Below are 19,325 nucleotides of genomic sequence, written 5' to 3' on the forward strand. Positions count from 1 at the left end.
ATTCATAGTATTAATTTCTAGAAACTCTATAATCTTCTTTATTTCTGAAGATTGTTTGGGTTTTATGTATATTTTTGGGGACAAGGAAGAAGAAACAATTTCTCCTCTAGCTCTGCAAAGGCTGACACAGAAAGGCTTTGTATGCTGCATGTAATAATTAAAAACACTAATAACATTAGCAAAAGATTTGCAGCTGTTAAGAAACTAGGGAAATCTGGAAAATCAGAAAATTTACCAGATCCTAGGCCAGAGTAGTATTTTGTCATAAAAACTTGATTTGTCACTACCTCTCTGTAGAGCTGCTGGATCTTTCTGGGAAGGGGTCAGGCAGGGTTGGCACAGGTAGTGGGAGAAGGTGATCCCTCTCTCTCTTTCTCTTTCTCTCCCTGCCCTCACTGAAATCCTGTTCAGCTCCTTGGCTCCCACTGGGGATGTCCCTCTGTGCAGGAGCTGCCAGCACAACCCCTGTCCCCTGCTCCACTGCAGTAGGTGATGGGTGCCCTGCAACAGTTCCCACAGTAAACCTTGCTTCCACTAAGCCAAAAGGAGCATCCTTTTCCAGACAAATTTGCTTTGGGCTGACTTTTCAGGGATATATTTATCCTAGCAATTTGACCATTCCATCACATTGGGCGAAGAAATAAAATATTCAAAAGCTAATGTAAAAATGATGCCACAGAATCAGGTTATTTTGTAAAATGTACTCTATTGATTTATTTGACTGTTTTGTGTAGTTTATTAAGCAAAACTGTATTATCACTACTGGAGGAAGACACTTTTTTGAATTACCTTTGGATGAGGATGGTGTCCCACCAAAGTTTTGTTCCCATACTCTCCCTTAGAGTCAGTCCAGGCATTTGTACATGGCAAAGATGGAAACAAGTCCAGAATACCCTGCATTCAGATTTCAGTCAGAATTCCTCAGTTACCAAATGGACACTGCATCTAAAGAAAGTGGCCTCTCCATCTCTACCTTGTTTAAAAGCAACTGCTTAAATTTGAACACAGAGTGCAGTACACAGTGAGATAACAAGGTGGGCCACTAAGTTTTCATGATATCATTAACATCTCACCTTAGTTAAATACAAAGTCATAAAGGTACATACAAAAATAAGTACCAGCTGTGTGTGATGGGACAGTACTTTTTGGTTAGTATTTCCAAAATGAGTAAATACTTTCTGCCTAGTTGCTAGATTGAATTTACCTTGATTTGAGGCCACATGTGGGTGCTCTATGTGTATACGTGTGTGGTATAGACATTATTACGATCAGTTCAGCGACTCAGCAGCAAGAATTCCATTTCCATGTAGCACATGTATATCCTCGTGTAATTGCACTGCTGCTTGCCAGCATCTCCAGCACTGAATTAGATGTGCAAGCACGGGGAGCTCCTGTTGTAAGGCAGTGCAGAGGTTCCGCAGTCGGGTCCAGCAGTGCTCCAGCTGGTTTCCAGGAGGTCAGCTCAGCACTCCCACTCCTCTGCAGAGGGTTTGAGGCTGCCTGAAGCTCACTCCCTTCATGCTCGTGCCAAATCTGCCCTCAGAGGGAGGCGAGCGTTGCCCTGGTCACAGGTGCCATCACCTCCCGTCTCTGATGTCTCCCAGCTCTCTGAGGGGAACCCAGGGCTCACCTTGCCAGGAAACATAATCTGACACTGCAAAAGTTTTCAATTACTAAGCCCTGTCTTAAATCATGTAGGTCTTAGTTCAGGTGTTTAATTTTCAGATAATTAATTTTATTTATTTTAATTAAATCCGCCTGTGCTTTACAATAAGGCCCTGCTTTCTGAATCGCCCATTTTGTAATTCATGGGTCGCTACAGAAGTTACTCTTATCTCTGTTGCACTGATCCACAGCTGAGGTAATAAAGCTTTATTTTCCCATATTTTCTTTGGCCTGGCATATTAGATCTCAGAGAATCTGAGATCATGAAGATGTTGGTATCTTCACTGATACAAGAGTATGGAATTTCTGTGTGGTTCTTTGTTCCCTGCTCACCTTTTCTCTCCTGTGACCCATCAAAGAAGCAAAAAGCAATTTTTGTCAGAAAAAAAATAGTCCTTAATCAATGGAAATGAATTATGAGAATGTGGTTTTTGGTCACAATGTGAATAGAAGTCAAGGAAAATTACTGAGATGATAAAGAGATCACAGAGGATGAATCAGCTTAGAGCAGGAAGCAAACAACTTGGAATATCATTTGTTGATAAGAAAAATGGAGTAAGTTTTGGATGCTGTTTTGCAATTAAGTTAGTAGCAATTTCTTATTTTTCTCTCAAGGAAGGAGCCCAGCCTTACAGCCAAGCAAACAGTTTCATACTTAAGTATTTTCAGTCATTAAAAAAAAAAAAAAAACAAAAAAACAAATTTTCTATAATGACAGATATAATTTTAATAATAAATTTTCATTGAAATCCATCAGTGTTTAGTTAGGAAAAATACTTCCTTTCAAGAAAGAACCTACATGTAGTTGCAAAATATAAAGCTAAATTGCTATTACCTTCTTTTATTTTCTTTTATTTCATTACCCTTAGATGTTGATCTACCTCTAGGTCTTGTGGTCATAAGGCAGGATGAGTTATGGTGGTTCCTGCTGGAAGGTGTTTCTGCTGTGCCTCCCACTTGCTGGGGAGCAGCAGACAGGCTCTGCTAGGTCCAGGGAAGTTGCTGGGTATAACCATATTTAAGGCCATTATTTTCTTACAAATCAAAGATCAGCACGTGTGCTTTAAATTGTGTCATTTAAAAATGGATTTACTGTTTGTGAGATACATGGCACTACCCCAGTAATTAATGGATCCTTCACTTCTGAGTGAGACATTTCACAATTCCTTGAGACAGCATCTTGTTTATTAGCTCATGGAAAGTACTTCACTTTCAGCATCTGTGGCATCATCTCTAATGCCTTGAAATACGAGAGTGTGCAGCTAACTTATAACTACATATAATTAATGTATGTATCATAAACCCCCCCGACACTGAAATGGGGAGTAAAGTTTGGTTTATGTGAGAATACTGAAAGTTGAAATTTAGAGCCTGGAAGTCTGCACTGCATGGGGAGCTTAACCCCAAAACGGAGCAGCAGGAGAGGGAAACAAGGGATCTTTAATCAGTCAAGAAAACCCAGAGTCTTGGTACATCTGGTAGTAGAGCAGTAGTAGATAGCAGGAGTAGTAAACTAATGAGAAGGCTTTCTGTTTCAGCATCCTTTGCTTTAAATTCTTCACAAGCTTAGTGTGTGATGACTTTGTGTTCACATTTCCTCTCTGCTCCCTTCAGTTCTGATGAAGCTAACACAGAATTGGCTTTCAGTCTGTATCTCCTCCTCTTCTGTCTTTCCTGGGAAAGCAGAGGAGAGCAACATGCTTTTTTCTCTTTGAAAAGGACAGTTACAAAAAACAAACCCAACCCGAAATAGAATTGTGAATTTGTGGAGAGTGTGGAGGAGAAATAACAGAGACTATTGAGAAACTGTTCCTCTTGTTAAAATAAGCATTCTAAAGTGCTACTTGTTAACTGATTCAAAATGAAAATACAGCTTTATTTTCCAACCCTTATTCTGAATGCTAAATTTAAGAAGATTAGTATGAGCTACTACATCTACTCTCTTATGGGTTTTCCCACTAGATTCCCTTGGGCTCATGTAAAATTCCTCTTATTTTGGACTCTGTGTATACATGCAATTGTTGGAACAAAAAATGTTTTTTGCCAGCATATATTGATTCATGTCTGCCAGCCCTGTTCTCTGCAGCAATGCCCTCAGTCAGTCTCACAAAGCAGATGATGTAACCTGTCTGTGGCAGAAACTGTTGAAGCTGGAAAGGCAAGGAGCTGGAATTAGAGAACATTCTAAAGAGTCGAAACTGCCTCTTAGAAGAGTTTCAGTTCTGGGCTTACAGCACTTAAAACTCTGTTATTAGAGTATGCACAAGTGTTACTTTAATTCTGTTTTTGGTTTAAATAAGGCTGTAGCTGCATCTCTTGTGTCCTTTGTCGCCTTGGGTAAGGGGTTCATGTTAAAGGTGATTTCCAGACCAAGAGCTGGGCAGTGTGGGACAGTGAGAGGGGCCCTGCAGCAGTGAGCAAACACAGCTGTTGTTCCTCAGCTGCTTTTCTCTAGTTGTGCTGGACAGGTGAGGGGGAGCTGTGACCCTTGCTGTGCCAAGGAGGGGAACTGGTGCTGAGAATGGCTTCCTGGAGCAGAGGCTAGACAGAGATAAAAGAATAAAGTGGGTATTTATTAAAGGCTTTAACAGGTACCCTTTGGGCAGTCAAAACCCTCACAGAGGCTACACACAAGATGGACGAGGGTCACGAGTTTTTCAGGCAGAAATAAGTTTGGTCTGTTTGCATATCAGGGGTTAATTGTCCTATTATAGCTTCAGGTAATGAAGTCACATTCCCCCAGTTTGCTTCTTCTCCCCTGATTCTCTTTTGTTTATAATTTTTGGGGCCTGAGGCAGAATGTCCTTGGTTCTCAGGCCTGGAAGGATTGTTTTGTCTGACCAAAATGTGAAGAGACCTTGCTAACGCTTTATATGGAGTTCAGAATTACATAATAATGCAGTGCAGGGTCTGAAAAACATAAATGCTAAAACTTAAAGCATCAGAATCAGGGGTGTGAGGCCCATTTGTTGCCTTGAATCCACCCCTCTGGATGAGGCTCAGGCTGGGTGTGCTGCCCTGGGCAGGACGTGTGTGGCTGAGGCCAGGGGTGCTCAGCTGCTGGGAAGGGACTCAGAGGAGGTTTGTGCAGTCAAGGACTGTCTTTTTATGTCATTGATAGATTATTCAACTCAGTCCTTTTGAAAGATGAGGACAGAAAAATGATAATGAAGACAGATGTAGTTCTCCCAGGATATTATAAAGGTGGAATCTAAACTAGTGAAGAGTTTGTGTTAATATAGTTACAGAAAGTGATTATAAGACACAGAGACTTAAATAAAGGAGCTAAACCCATGAAAGTCAGATGTATAATACCTGATGAGGAGTTTCCTATCTAGAGAAAAATAATTTCAGGAAATAATTGCCACATATGATGTTATTTAGATGCACATTTTCATATTAAATCAAGATTTCTCATTTCTCTGAGCTTTCCTTAGCAGAATAAAATAAGAAAATACAACTGAATAAACCCCCTAAATTTGTTCTTTTTAATGTCAGCAGGAAGGGCATTAATATATCCATTCCTTGGGTGAAGTAATTCAGATTTCAATAGTGTGACTATTTGAAAATCCTTTGTTGTTTTACAAGGAGCACAAGACCTAGCTGTCTACCAAGATTTTTTTTTTGAATATAAAGTGTAAAAAAGAGCTGTTCTAAGATGGGCGCTTGAGTGATGCCTTCAGTCTCTTCCCATGCTCAAGACATACTCTTTATTTTCTGCCTAGAGCCTCAGAGAAAGGAAAAGGGGTAATAAACCAAGCAAATTAAACCACATTAACAAACCCCCCCCCAAACCCCAAAAACTCCGAATACCTCCCCACCCCCCCCAGAAAACAAAACAAAACAAAACAAAGTACTAAAGGAAGGAAAAGCAAAAGTTATTTCTTGATGGTTTACACTTTGTATTTCTGGTGAAGGGTGCTGTAGGAAACACATTTGAATCCACAGCTAAGATTTGGTCAGGAATCAACAAAAGATAAGAACACTGAATAGAGGAAATATTTTCTGAAAAATCTATTATATAAGTGTGAAGAATTACTTTTCCTCAAACTTCAGGAGAAGCAGAAGGGATTTTATTTAATATCATTGTCTTAATATGAGTTCATAGGGAGGAAATAAGATAAAATCAGCTGATTTTTTTTGTAGTGCAAGTCATGCTTGGGACTGTTATACTCATTTGCCTGATTCTGTCACTTCATCTTAATATTGGCCATGTCTAATGATGGAGTTATGCATATATGTCTCATTTTAGTGATGGGTACATTTTTCAGCATGGTGTTTATGAAGTGGTTTCATTTAGGACTCCAAATAAGTTTCTGTCTGTACGTGACTGGAAGGAGGACTGGGGTGGATGAATGAACCTGTCCAAGGCTACAACCAGCTGCATTTCAGAATGAAAAATTTATCAGCCCCTATTCATCTTTGCTGTACATCCACAGATCACCAAGAGGAAGAAGAGAAAAGTTTCCCTTTCTGACACATGCTTTCTCAAAAGCATTATTTTCCAAGTAGCAATGTTTAATGTAATTAAGGGAAGGTGTTTGAGTGTGCAGTGTTGGGTTGGTCTCGGCTGGCTGCCAGACCCTCGCCCAGCCGTGCTCTCCTTCCCCTCTCAGGAGCACAGGGGGAGAAGGGAGGATGGAAAAGCTCCCAGGCTGAGATAGACAGGGACATTTCGTGCCAATTGCCATCCTGGCCAAAACTGATTTGACTTGAAAAATGGATTTAATTTCCTGTTGAAGTGCAGTTTAGAGGGTTATAAACAGGTGGGACCTAGACCACCTTCCCCCAGCTCTCCCCCATCTCCAGCAGGAGTGGCACAGGGATGTGAGGACCCCAGGGCTGTGAGGCCCTCATCTCCAGTAAATTCAGTATTCTTTGTGCGTCATCTCATCCAAGTCCTTCCATGCTGTCCATGGTTGTGTGCTCCTACCTCACAGTCATGTGGAATGCTTTATTTCTTACGTGCCAGCAGGCAGAGAAAAACATGGGGTGTTTTAAAATAATCAGAGTATCCAAACCAAAACCAAGATGAAGGTACGCTGCAGTGTAGGTACCAAGCTCTCTGAAAGCTGCCAGTGTAGACCAGGTTTTGCATATTTTGCTCTGCAGACAGAATAAATAGAAAAATACATAAGTAAAGGTCTGGCCCTGCTGAAACAAATGGCAGACACTGGGATTTAAGTGGAGCTGAGTTTTCACCTGTTACTATTCCATAGCAAACTTTTATCATCAGTGTGGTTTTATCCATGTCACTGTGTGCATATTTATGATTTTCTCACGTGATTCTGACTTAGACACGTACCAGCTCAGCCCTGTGGGGTTTGGTCATTGACCTCAATCGATCAATTGTATTTCTGACATGAAAATTCTTCTTGGAATTGCAAAATGGCTTAGGTTAGCAACTTGGTAATAACTGTTATTCCTAGATAATAGTATTCCTAAATTGAAAACAGCATTGCAAAAAAAAAAAACCCTATTGTTTTATTAGCTCTCATATTTAGCTCTTGAAACAGCTTGGGTTGATTCTTATATTGGAAATAGACATTTCAAGTTGCAGAACTGCCAACTGGATGTAAAATTGCAGGAATGACCTAATGGGTGTAATTGTTAGGCCACTGTTGTGCAGTTCCAGTTTTATTTAGTGTAGTCATTTAAGCTGTCTTTGTCGTGCTGTGTCATTTATCCTGAAGGGTTTAGACTCATTCACTGTTGACACTGATGATTGATCTTAGCTGGAGTGAGACCATCTCTGGGTGAACTGGTAACAGCAACATTATCACTTTTTTTTTTTTGAGAGAGGAAGTAGTACTGTATCAACCAACCAAAACAGAGGGGCTCAGAACTACTGGCATTTTTGCCAAAGCTGCAAAAGGCTCAAGTAGGCAAAGATAATATTTTTTTTCATAGGAATAACATCTTGAAATTCTCAACAGACTAGTTGCCACCACTGGTAATGTGCATGGAGCCAACAGTGCATTACCTCTGGGTTGTCTCACCTGTGTGTAGACTGAATATTGAGATTTGACCCAGTGGGTAGAACACCACCAGGGTAATTATTTCACCCACTCCTCTCACCATTTCAACTTAGGCTGTGTTTTGTTTGCCATCTAAGTAATGAGAAGTAACCCTTTATTTCAGAGGGTCACATAACTGCAGGACAAGGAAGCAGTGCTTCAGGAGTTAGCTTTTTGCAAATGTACTGAAACTGGATGTAGGATTGGCCCACCAAAAATTTTTACAGGATCGAAAAAAATGCTGTCAATATGTGGATTCTTAAAACTAAGAACAAGGGAAGAAAAAAGCCCCCAAATTTTATCAAAAGTCTTTTCCAATCCTGCCATGCTTTGCCTTCCTTTGACTAAGCATTTGGCATACTTGCTAAGATGATGAATTTGGTACAGGTTCACTTCTGATGATTACTACCAACCTCCTTAACCAATGTGAAGAGTGCCTTCCCTCCCCTCCCCTCTGTTCTTGTGAGACTAACCTCAGCTGTGCAGGGGTTGGTGGCATTTGCATGTGGAAATGCACTAATATGGATGTTTTTCTTTGTGTGTGCATCCTTGCAGTGTTGTATACCAGGATGGATTTTATGGTGCAGACATTTATGTAAGTATTCATTGATGTGCATGCTGTCCTTGTACATTACCAGAGTCATTCTTTTTACAAGTTTGCTGCCTAGCTTGACTCTGTTTTGTCTATTTACCATCCCCTGCCTGTCAGAAAGAATTGAGAAGAATATCTCTCACATTGGAAGACCTTTCTGTTCATTACATCTATCATTGTTCAGTGGAGCTGAATTAACTCTTCAATCAAATGCTGAATGAATGCAAAAAGATGTGAAAAATGTGTGTGCGTGTGTGGAGGGGCGTCTCCCTTCGTAATTGAAGTTCAGAGAAAAAATAAAACAAAGCAGAAACATTCTTTTGCAAATCCCCACAAGCTCTTAAAAAAAAAAATCAGGGTAAGCTGAATATTCTTAAAACTTGAAGTCTGAAAGTACTTTATGGAGAGATACAGGTTCCCAAATCCAGCCAACACTGGGGATAGGTAGGTGCCATGGTGATAGTAGAGCTTAATGCCATTGTAATTTTAAGATATGGCAATGCATTGTCTGTAATCTGAGTAGGCTTCCAAAAATTGCACTTCTAAAATCCACTAATTTCAGTTTAAAGGAGATGGGTAGAGACTGCTCACAATACAAGTGGATAATTTGTTAGGAAAGATTCATAGTCCTGGATCCATCATTATCTATGCACCAAGTTCATCTTAAATATTATTTTAACTTTATTTTTTTTCAAATTTTCATACATCGTTTTTTTCTTGTCAACTTTTTTATTTTGAATGTGTGCAAAGAAGCTCCATATGTCTGAGTATGCAAGAGGTTTCAGGGGGTTGAGGCTAAATTTCACTCTTCTAAAATTCTTGTAGCTAATGTGCAGATGTAAAATATTTCACTGGTAGTAAGCAATATTTACTTTTGTCATTGTTTTAATAAGGCACTCTGGTTCTAAGTTACAGGTCTTGGTTTCACCAGACAACTTTCTGTAACCTACTTGTGCTGTTTCAGTTGAGATAAAATGAGACAGATGAGTTGAAATTTGTATGAATATTAAAAATTAAATAGGCAATGCTAGGAAACATCCCTTGTGTTCATTATCAGCAATCTTCTAGAACTATTCCCAAGGGAACGGATTTTTGTTAGTAAGTTCTATATAAAGAAGGAAACAATTTGAATTTATGGATGAAGTAGGTTTTGTTTTTCTGATGGAGGTGGAAAGGCTGATCCTTATCTGAAAATTCATTTGTGAGCTTAAAAAACATATTTAAAATAAATTAGCTGGGGTTAAAATCCTCTCCCTATGTACTTATATACTCACGATATTATCAGTAAGATATTGTTTACAACACAAGAATCACCACTGGCCAAAGGTTTCTCAAGCCAATAAGTGGCTGTGATCTCACCCAAACTGCTGCCCAGTTTTTGAGCTCTGTAGGACACATTACACTGTGGAATTCCTTCAAGTGTGGTTTCCAATTTTCACGTCCCTTCAAGCCATCACAAGAGTTTGACACCCATTTTGCTCAGTTTACCAACCCAGAAATGTGCAGGGCAGGAAGACCCCTTCCTCAGGAGGGCTTGGGCTGAGGGGAGAGGTGGGAGCTGAGCATTGCTGGAGCAGTTGGCAGGTTTGGAACCCACTGTGGCCTCACACCCTCTCACAGACGTTAATGGTTTTTTTCCAAATGGAGGGTGGTTTCAATGAGAATGATGCTGAATAAATCACTGATCTCTAGTATAGCCTCAGTTTTGTTGTCTGCAGTAGTTGTGTGCATTAGGAAATGGAATAACTACACTTGTTTTCACTCAGTTGCAGCCTCGTATTTCTGATTGCATATCTTAGTTCTCTTAATGCAACAGAATGTTTATCTTTATAGCAGATGACAGAATTAAAACACTCTTCTGGAAATTTAGTTTCTTTATAATACACGGACCTTTTTATTTTATAAATAATTTTTCTTCACATTTGTGCCTTCTTGCATATAAAGCATTTGCAGGGGAGGGAGAGAGAGATAGAAAGAACTGGCATAAATCAAATGAAACCTTAAAATTCACAGTGTATTAGTTCTTAGTGCAGCAGTTTGCAGCAGACCAAGTTATTTATTAAATCCCAATTGTTTATGACATAGTTCCACTCAGCTTTTCATTTTAAGTGCAAAGCAGAAGCTCTGTGAAATGACAAATGCTCTGTGAAAAAAGGAGAAAAAACATTTAAACAACGTAAGGTTTAATGGTGGATTGGAGGGAAAGAAGCCTTAGAAATACGAGAGAAAGCAAAACAAGAGGCACACAATATGAAAAGTCAGATCAAAAATCTGCATTAAAGGGTAGATCAGAGTGGGTTTCATCCTGCTCTGGTTACACTGAGGAGCAATAGATGGACTCTGCTATTCTTTGCATCACTGGGGATCAGCAGAGCCTCTGGTGAGAGAGACCACAAATTTAAGGGAAAGGGGGAGGGCAGTCACAAAAAGATACTGGTTGGGTAAAAAGTGCAGGGTGAACCAAAACCAGCAAATATCCAGAGCTGCTCAACACTCACCAGTGGAATAGAAGAGATTAGGAATATAAAAATAGATGGAAAGTACAGTCTAAAGTGAAAAATCAACAGCCATGATTCTAGATGTAATATAATATATTCTATATTTCATATAATTCTATATGGAATGTAATAATCCATCTGAAATAGCTGAGCTATTGAATTCCCTTTTAAATGTGCCTTTGAGTAGGAAAAATAAAGGAGATTATTAGGAAGTAAGGAAGACCTTTTAAAATTAAGTATTGATTCACTAAGAGAAAAAGTCATTAAAAGAGAATTAAAGTTGCCTGCCAGCAAATATAGAAGTTCTTAGATGAAGATTGACACCTGTGAAAATAAGAAAATACACTCTATAAAATGAAGCAAAAAATAGTAACAGTCTCAGAATTATGCAGTTAGAATAATAGCTCTGCTTTATTTTAAATCTGTTCCTTTTTTTTTATTACCATTGTCATAAAGAATGTTTTCAGAATATGTCAGTCATCAATCCTCACCTAAAATGTGGGAAGGCTCAGAAAATGAGAACCTTCCCCACCCTGCCACCACCAGCTCCAGAAGCCCCTGGGTAATGGTTTAACCATGGCCATTAGTCAGTCTTACTGCTCACAGCAAGGTTTGCTAAACTTCCCAGGATTCTGGGCTAAAATATACATCTAGAGTTTTGTTGGTGGTGTGGTTTTTTTGTTTGTTTGTTTGTTTTTTCTTTTGTTTTTTTCTTTTTTTTTTTTTTTTCTTTTTGGTTGTTGTTTGGTTTTTTTGGGGTTTTTTGTCTTGGGGTTTTTTTTTGAGTGTGTGGGGGGGTGTTTTTTTGGTGTGGTTTTTTTTGGTGGGTTTTTTTTTTTTTTTTAGCTGTTGGGCAAGAATAAGGCAGATTTTTATGGTCAGAGGAATGGAATGAGACTATTTCCTAATAGCTATTGCCATCACCTTTAGCTCAAAGCCAGGGTGGAGCTGGGAATGGAGGATTTATTTGTTTCCCAAGGGAAAAGCAGAGGTAATTCTCTAACCAGCATTCCCCTGGCCCCAGGTGGGAGTCCCTGGAAGCCATCAGGTCCCCTGACAGGCACGGTTCTGATGTGAAAAACAAGGAATTGCAGACAGCACTGAAGGTTTTCTTTTGAAAACCAAGGATTTTTGTGTTTGGCCAGTGGAAGGGTGTGCCATTTCCTGTGACTCACAGAAGCAGAGCAGGAGCAGGAGAAATGACTTTGCCAAGGGCAAAAGGGTCCCCAGAGAGCAGTGGGTTGTTCTTTCCACTGCTCTGTGTGCTGGAACACTCCATGATACCCTTTAAAAAGTTTGGGTAGGTAGGGATGAAATGTCTTTTGATCTCATCTTTATCTGTGATGTTAACAGTACATGCAGAAAGGTACCAGACCAGTCCTGGGGATTTGGCTGGAATTAGTGCAGGAGGTGCCTGGATATTTTACCAAGAGTTTTTCAGTAACAGCTGCCTCTGGGAAATGGGAATATATATATGGGATATAGAAATGCCCCAAACCTTGCACACAGGCCACGTCCACAATTTGAGCCAGCACAAATTGGAGGTGGATTTTTTGTCTATTTTTAATTTTCCCAGTCAAAGTTTTACACAGTGAACAGAAAAAATGCTGTTTAAATCTCAATAGCATGTGAGTGGAGGAAAATGAACTGACACTTTCTGTATTCTGCAGCTCTGGGTGTAATTCATGTAATTTTTAATACCAGTCTTCTATTTGTAGTTAATAAGGCAGGTCTAATTCTCAATACTAGAGAAGGTTTGGAACCTTGATTAATTTATATTCACAAAATACTCTGAGATCCTTGAGGGAAAGGAAGTATAGAAAGTATAAATTGAGGAAAATTAACTCTAAACATTCATATGAAATATTAAATATGTAGCTAATTAAAAAAAACAACAAATCAAAAAATACTCATCATTTAGAATCACTTTGTGTTTTATTACATCTGAGATCATGAGAAAAAAGTTTAGCTATTTTATGAGAAAGTGCACACATGTATACATAGTTTTGTAATCTCTAGACTCTGTAGGGGTAAGGGTTTTTTTGTGAAAATTAACTTTACTGCAGATATACATACTTTATTTAAAAATTCACTTGTATTTTTCTGTTCATTTCCATTTTATCATATCTTATTCAAAATGTGTGTGATTTCTTTCTAAAATTGATTAATATTTCTATATAAAAATCACCAACTGATTTCTGACAGATAACACTGCTCTGTTTCTGTTTGCCCGAGCCAGAGATACATAAAACATTGAGAGGAAAACTCTAATGAACTGCTCTGGGGAATTTGCCTAAATTCCTTCCTTACACCTTTCTTTCCATCCTTCCTTCCTCGTTCAGATCATTCCATTTCTGTTTCTTTGTAGAGCAGTCTTGCAGGAGCACAGATAGGGTAGTAAATGTTTAAGTATTATTATTTTCAGAATAATAATCCACAGCAAGGTACTTTCTGCCTGAATTTAAATATAAAGCGGAAAAAAAGAATTCCTAAAACATTTCTAATCCATAGGAACTGAGAATGGTTTGTTGTTTTGGGTTTTTCTCTGTAATTATTGCATAATTTTGTTCTAAGTATTTTATTTTGCAATATAGTCTAAGGCAGGAGGATAATTATATAATGTTACTCAAGGGATGCACTGAAGATTACTGGTGTATTCTTCACCTAAGATATCAGCCAAGTTCAAAACCAGAGAAGAAATTTCAAGTAGAACTTGTTACAGAAGTTGATATCAGGGGTTTGGACTGGAATCCCACCCCAATTCCCAGAGTAAAGTCTACCTACAAGTATTGTTTTCCTGCATTAATCAAAAATCAATTGAAGTAATTGAATTAAAACAAAGAGAAAACTTGGTACAACACCAAAACTGCAGAACACAAACCCCATAAAAATAATATGCTTAAGCATATTTTAATGTGTAATTTATGCCAGTTTATTTTAAAATTAAGAATTCATGACATGGGATGGCAAGGAATTAGGTCTTCCCCGATACCCAAATACATCCTGTTTTCTCTAGTTCTCCAGAGAATTCAGGCAAATTCAATGCCTTCAATCTCTTTTTATTTGTATTGCTTTACACTCATTCTTGCCAGGGCTCTCATAAATGTCAGACTGATTGCTGAATCCAAAACATCTTAATAAACTCAGAGTCGAGCTTCATTGTTCAGCAGAAATTCTTTGAAAGCAAATCAAAATGTAAGCATAAAAGGAATGAAGCTCTTGTGTTTGGGGAGCAAGGAAGGGTCTCATCACACACTGACCAATTTTTGGTGATAGTCAAATGAAGGAAAGAAAACCAATCCTCACAGAGCCCACCAGGTTTCAGGTCAGCTGCTGTGGGAACAGCTTGTGTCATTTTTATCCCTTTCAGAGCTCTCATGGTCTGTTCTCAGTTCCATACTGTGGTAGGAGCTTTCATGTGTAGAGCTGGGTAGACTTGGAGTGGCTCTCACTTCTGAATCAGGGGTTTTAGGAGTGGACAGCAGGACAAGCACAGGAGTTGGACACCCTGGTGAACAGAACCACGTCAGACTTCAGACCTGCCACACACTGCCAGGACTGGGTCATGAAAACCAGCCCAGGATCTTCCTCATATCAGCACTCAGGGAAGAAAAATAGCGGGAAAAAGGTGTCATATTTCACAGAATGACAGAATCACCAGGTTGGGAGAGACCTCCAAGACCATCGAGTCCAACCCAGCCCTAACACCTCAACTAAACCATGGCACCAGTGCCACATCCAGGCTTTGTTTAAACACATCCAGGGATGGTGACTCCACCACCTCCCCAGACAGACAATTCCAATATTTATCCCTCACAAACCAAGAGGGGAGAACAGATAAATTTTTATTTTCTCTCCCCTCTCTCCCTTTGACAGAGGCCAGCCAAAGTGTGCAGTTTGAATTTCTCTCCCCTCAACCTTGGCTCAGCTTGTACCCGGTGACATTTTTGATATCCCAAGGCCTGCACATACATAACTGCAGCAGTGTGTGCCTGTTGTACATTTTTGACAGTGATAGCCTTCTGCTGGTTTATAAAAATGAAACAATCTGAAATGAGGAGGTGTTTTGTGTCACTGCCTCTGTGTGTGCACAGAGGAGCACAGGAGAGGGCACGAGGGGGTTTAGGAGATGCTCATTGTCCTGATCCCAGGGCTTGTGTGACAATTGCAGGGAGCTGGCCAGGAGCAGGGAGGGACATGTCCTGTTCTCTGTGTGAGCACACAGAAAAAAAAAAATCAGGAAGAATATTCTTCAAATGAGCTGACAGTTCAAAGCCTGGAGTTTCTAATGAGCTGTCAGTGTATGTAAAACTTGTGTTTATTCTTAGAGTGATGTGGCATTGTCAGCTGAACGATTGATTTCCAAACCAAACCTGCTTTGAGTCTTCAAACCCACAAAGGTTTGAAGGTGTTAGGGATCAAAGCCATTCTGCCAAGCAAAGTGGTAGAAGGGGAAATGGTAGTTCAGATTGCTTTTCTGAAAAGAGTGAATTTTTACTTGCAAAATCAAAACAGAAAACCCACAGAAGTTACTGCAGTAAAAATGTTCTACTGTTACACTCAGGGCTGGCACGTCGTGGCCTGTTCTTCCTGCTTCAGCACAATATCTGGGTGAATGCAGCCTTCCAAAAAGGAAAAATAAAAAAAAAAAGAACCAATCCATTAAAGCAAACACTTCAGCAAAAGAGTGAATTTTATTCAAAGCTGAGCGAGCTGATACTGTCTTATTCAGCTCTTTTTTAGGGAGGGGTGGGTGAGGAAGGCACCACAGCAGCCCCTGTCCCAGAGGGTGCTGGGGGGAGAATTCTAATTGGGACGTAAATCGTGTTTGCGTTATCAGCGGGCCTGGCTGGGGCTGTTAATTGGCATGCTGAGATCATTTGGAAATGCTTGATATAACACCGTGGTCCATTGAACAGGAAGCTCTGCTGTTTTCACAGTTTGATAATCAATGCATCACTGCACTCAATTCCTTTCCAATGTGTGCTTGTTTGTCCTGTTTGCTTAATTGAACAGCTGGAATTACTGTTACATACAACTGAATGTTAATTCATGGAAGAAGAGAATTTTGCTTCTTCATTATAATTTTATGTATAAATTGGAAACCTATGTAACATTAAGTGTTAATTGAGTGCGCAAATTCATAGGCTTAATCAATCAGGCATGATAAATCATATTTTGTACAAAAAAAGAATTGATTGTTAGCTGAGTTTGTCTTTTAAATTTAGCACTGTTTTGTGAATATACATCCACTTTGTCCATACGAACAATTGCTGCTTGAAAACTTGGAGAAGAATCCAGTATTGTCTTGTAAAAAAGGCTTACACTGATCAGTGTAGCTCATTGCTTTCTCCTGACCACCGGGACAGATCTTAGGGAGTTTGTGGTGGTCGATTTTGCTGAGCGATATTTCCCTTAACATTTCACTGCAGTATTTCCCGTGCACTTGACTGAACTGCAGCATGACTGTGCCCTTTCGATTGTTGTCAAATGTTGCAAAATGTGTCTGAAGGTGCCACGGCAATGCAGTTAGAGCGTGAGTTTGTGTTTCAGGGTGGTTATGCTGCCTACCGGTACGCCCAGCCTGCCACTGCCACTGCAGCTGCCTACAGTGACAGGTAAGAACTCCTTTCCTGCTCACAAATATTTGACCAGTGGAAGTTGAAGATGGTTCTATCAATTTGCCTTGTTGAAGTCTCATAACTGTCTTGTTGCTCTGCAGATAACTGTGATATCTAAAGCAGGCTGTTTTATTATAATCCATGAATAGCCATAAATTGAGAGGCTTTAGGCCTTAACTGAGAATCAGGTGTGAGATGTGCACATTCCCAAGCTGTAGATCATCCACTTAACGTCCCTGACCCTTGCACAGTGCAGATAAATAAATGTACAGATTCATGATGGTCTGCTGCTAAGGATCATTATTTGTTTTAGAAGTATTATTTCAGCTGATTTAGAACCTTGAACCTATTGAGTGCCCTCAATTCTCATTGACACTGTTTTAGTCAGTGGAAATTGAGAATGAACTGTGTCTAAGCTTGAGCTATCCAATGCAAAACAGCATTTTTTTTCCATTTGCTTTCTTCCCAGGCATTTGATTTTTAGCAATACCTGAAAAACCAAAACCAAACCAAAACAAAACCAAAAACAAACAAACAAACAAACAAAAAAAAAAACCAAAAAAAGTTATTTTTCTTCTGCTCTGTATTTTTATCCTCAAAATGTAAACCACATTTGGTGGAAACAATATCAGGAATTGAAGATCATGAAAATCCGCACATTCAGAGACTTAACTTTTATCAAGTAAGAGCAATGTCACATATATTAATGTTTTCTTGAAAGATGGATGTTAGAATCCCTTAGAAGTCAATGTCTAAATTGCTGCTGACTTCAGTAGGAACAGTATTTTACCCAATTGCATAAAATTAAGTCTTTGCAGTGTGTGGACATGATTTTGTAATGAGAATGAGGATTATCCTTTGTTTTCTTCATAAACTGCACCCTTAAAATCTATTTTTAATGTTTTTCAAGTCATTGAGGAGGGTTCCCTTTTAAAGGGAGAGTATATATCGTGGCAGAAAGACACATAATTTGCTTCATGATGGCAATGAGAAGTAAGGTCATGCTTCTCAATAGCTGAAAAGAAAATTTTCCTTTCGAGTCATAGAAATCATTTCTTAAGCCTTAAATACATATTGAAAAATTTCTTTAAATGCCAAATTAGTGTTACAAATGTTTCTGTTTCTTAAAGAAGTCAAGAGATAAGAAATTCTAGTGCACAATTTCTTAGATTGAAGTGCTGTTCATGGATTCTGTATTTTTAGAACCAAGTCCCATGGTATGAATGTTACAATGCTATGCATGCATATTTGCCTTTCAAGTGCTTATTCTGGGTAATGAAGATATATTTTTTAAAGTTATGTGAATAAAGTAATTTGCATGTATGGCTGAGGCATGCTGTGTCAGACAGGTAAGCAAGCTACTTTTTATTGATTTTGGGTCAGTGATATCAAGCAGATCTGTGCTGTGTGCACTTTGGTGGCAATGTACGATCTCTACTTAGGGGAACCTGCACAGGTGAAGTGCTACTCAGTAGTTTCATTTCATTTCCACAAAGGTTTGTTAGCATGTTGCAGCTCTAGGGTTTTAATGTGAGCTTTCCTGTAATGCAAAACAACTCCTGCTTCTAAAAGCCTGCTAAACCAAAAGGACAAAATTATAAATAACCTCCTGTGGTCAGCCAGGTTTTGCCAGCTATCGCTCAGGTGTCCCTGGATCATTTTGTAGGCTATTTCTATTAATTAAACCTATGCATTACACAGAGAAACTGAACAATATCAAGCTGAATTTTAAATGCTTTAATTATGAATTAATGTACCTTCTCATAAACCAGATCAAAGGCTGTAAGATAAAATATCAGTTGGTCACATGTTCTGCTATGGGCAGGGAGTCAACATCCCAAAGAATTATGCTGCCAAAAAGGTAAAGGATTTGTTTAGGAAGATAGTGCTCTTAAATATTACTGTAAAGAAAGCTGGAGATGGCATCAGTAGTAATGCAGTTGTTACAATCCTTACTTATTTTTTAAAATTGTATAATTTTCAGATACACTTTTTGTATAAGTAGAATTGCAATAACCTGTCTTTGTTTGCATAATTTTAGATATCTTAAATGAATTTTATATCTTTTGGATTTTTTTTTTTTATCTTCTCTTTTTAAGTGTGGTTAACCTTCATCTTCAATCTGCTTCCCCCAAATGAATATGGTTTCTTGTCTTAATTACAAATCTCATAACTGAATTTCTTTACTAGAGAATCCCAAAACTAGCATTGAGAACAAAACAAATAACAATCTGCTCAAACATTTCTTTGCATGTGGGAAACTATGTGCAAACATGGATACCTCTGATTACTCACAACTACAGTTTGTTTAATTTGATTAACTTTTGTTCATTTTAAAATGAATTTAATTTAGCTACTTTTGTGAAATTAATATTGAAAGTGCTGAAGTATAGTTCAGTACAACTGCTCGTATCTGCTCTTCTCTATGTAATTGTCATCTGCTCTCCTCTCACAACACTGAAGATTCCATATCTCCTTATACACTTATTTAGTGTTCATATGAGCCCCTATTTAATTTAATTACACATGAACTACATTTACTGTTTATATAAAAAAATGATGCCCAAAGAAATTGAGTACCACTGAAGCAGTGACCTATCATGGAAAATATTACTTCATAGTAATTTGAAAAATAAGAAAAGCTTTATTTTTTTGGTCACCACTCATATCCATTATGAATGGCAGTGTTCCATATTTGAAAGGCTTCTTAAGTCAGGAGATGGAAAGAGGAAATCTTTAGATTGGAGACATGTTTTGGTAAATTAAAAATAAAGGTTAACAGAAAGATTTGGGACTCTGGAATCAATAGACCAAGTCGATTGATAATGATCTCTGTGAGAGGCCTCCATTTGAAGGAATGCAATGGTATCCTTGTTTGTCACAGTTGGAAATATTGCTGGAAATAGGCAAGGAACAGGGGAGAATCAGGTGG

At 38.7% G+C, this 19,325-nt stretch overlaps 1 protein-coding gene across 34 annotated transcripts in view; it reads left to right on the forward strand.

Annotated features, from left to right (window-relative positions):
* The window catches only part of RBFOX1 (RNA binding fox-1 homolog 1), an 818,485-nt gene that overhangs the window by 770,576 nt on the left and 28,584 nt on the right, over positions 1-19,325 (forward strand). For 27 of the 34 annotated variants that reach the window (XM_063414918.1, XM_063414939.1, XM_063414937.1 and 24 more), the window contains 2 exons: positions 8,238-8,277; positions 16,326-16,390. The exons of 2 other annotated variants lie outside the window; for them this stretch is intronic. In XM_063414918.1, coding sequence (XP_063270988.1) covers positions 8,238-8,277; positions 16,326-16,390 — 105 coding nt within the window. The remainder of the gene's footprint in view (positions 1-8,237; positions 8,278-16,325; positions 16,391-19,325) is intronic. 5 more of the 34 variants (XM_063414935.1, XM_063414929.1, XM_063414938.1 and 2 more) reach the window with 1 other exon arrangement.

The sequence above is a fragment of the Prinia subflava genome, chromosome 17, assembly GCF_021018805.1.
Source record: "Prinia subflava isolate CZ2003 ecotype Zambia chromosome 17, Cam_Psub_1.2, whole genome shotgun sequence".
NCBI classification, from domain to species: domain Eukaryota; kingdom Metazoa; phylum Chordata; class Aves; order Passeriformes; family Cisticolidae; genus Prinia; species Prinia subflava.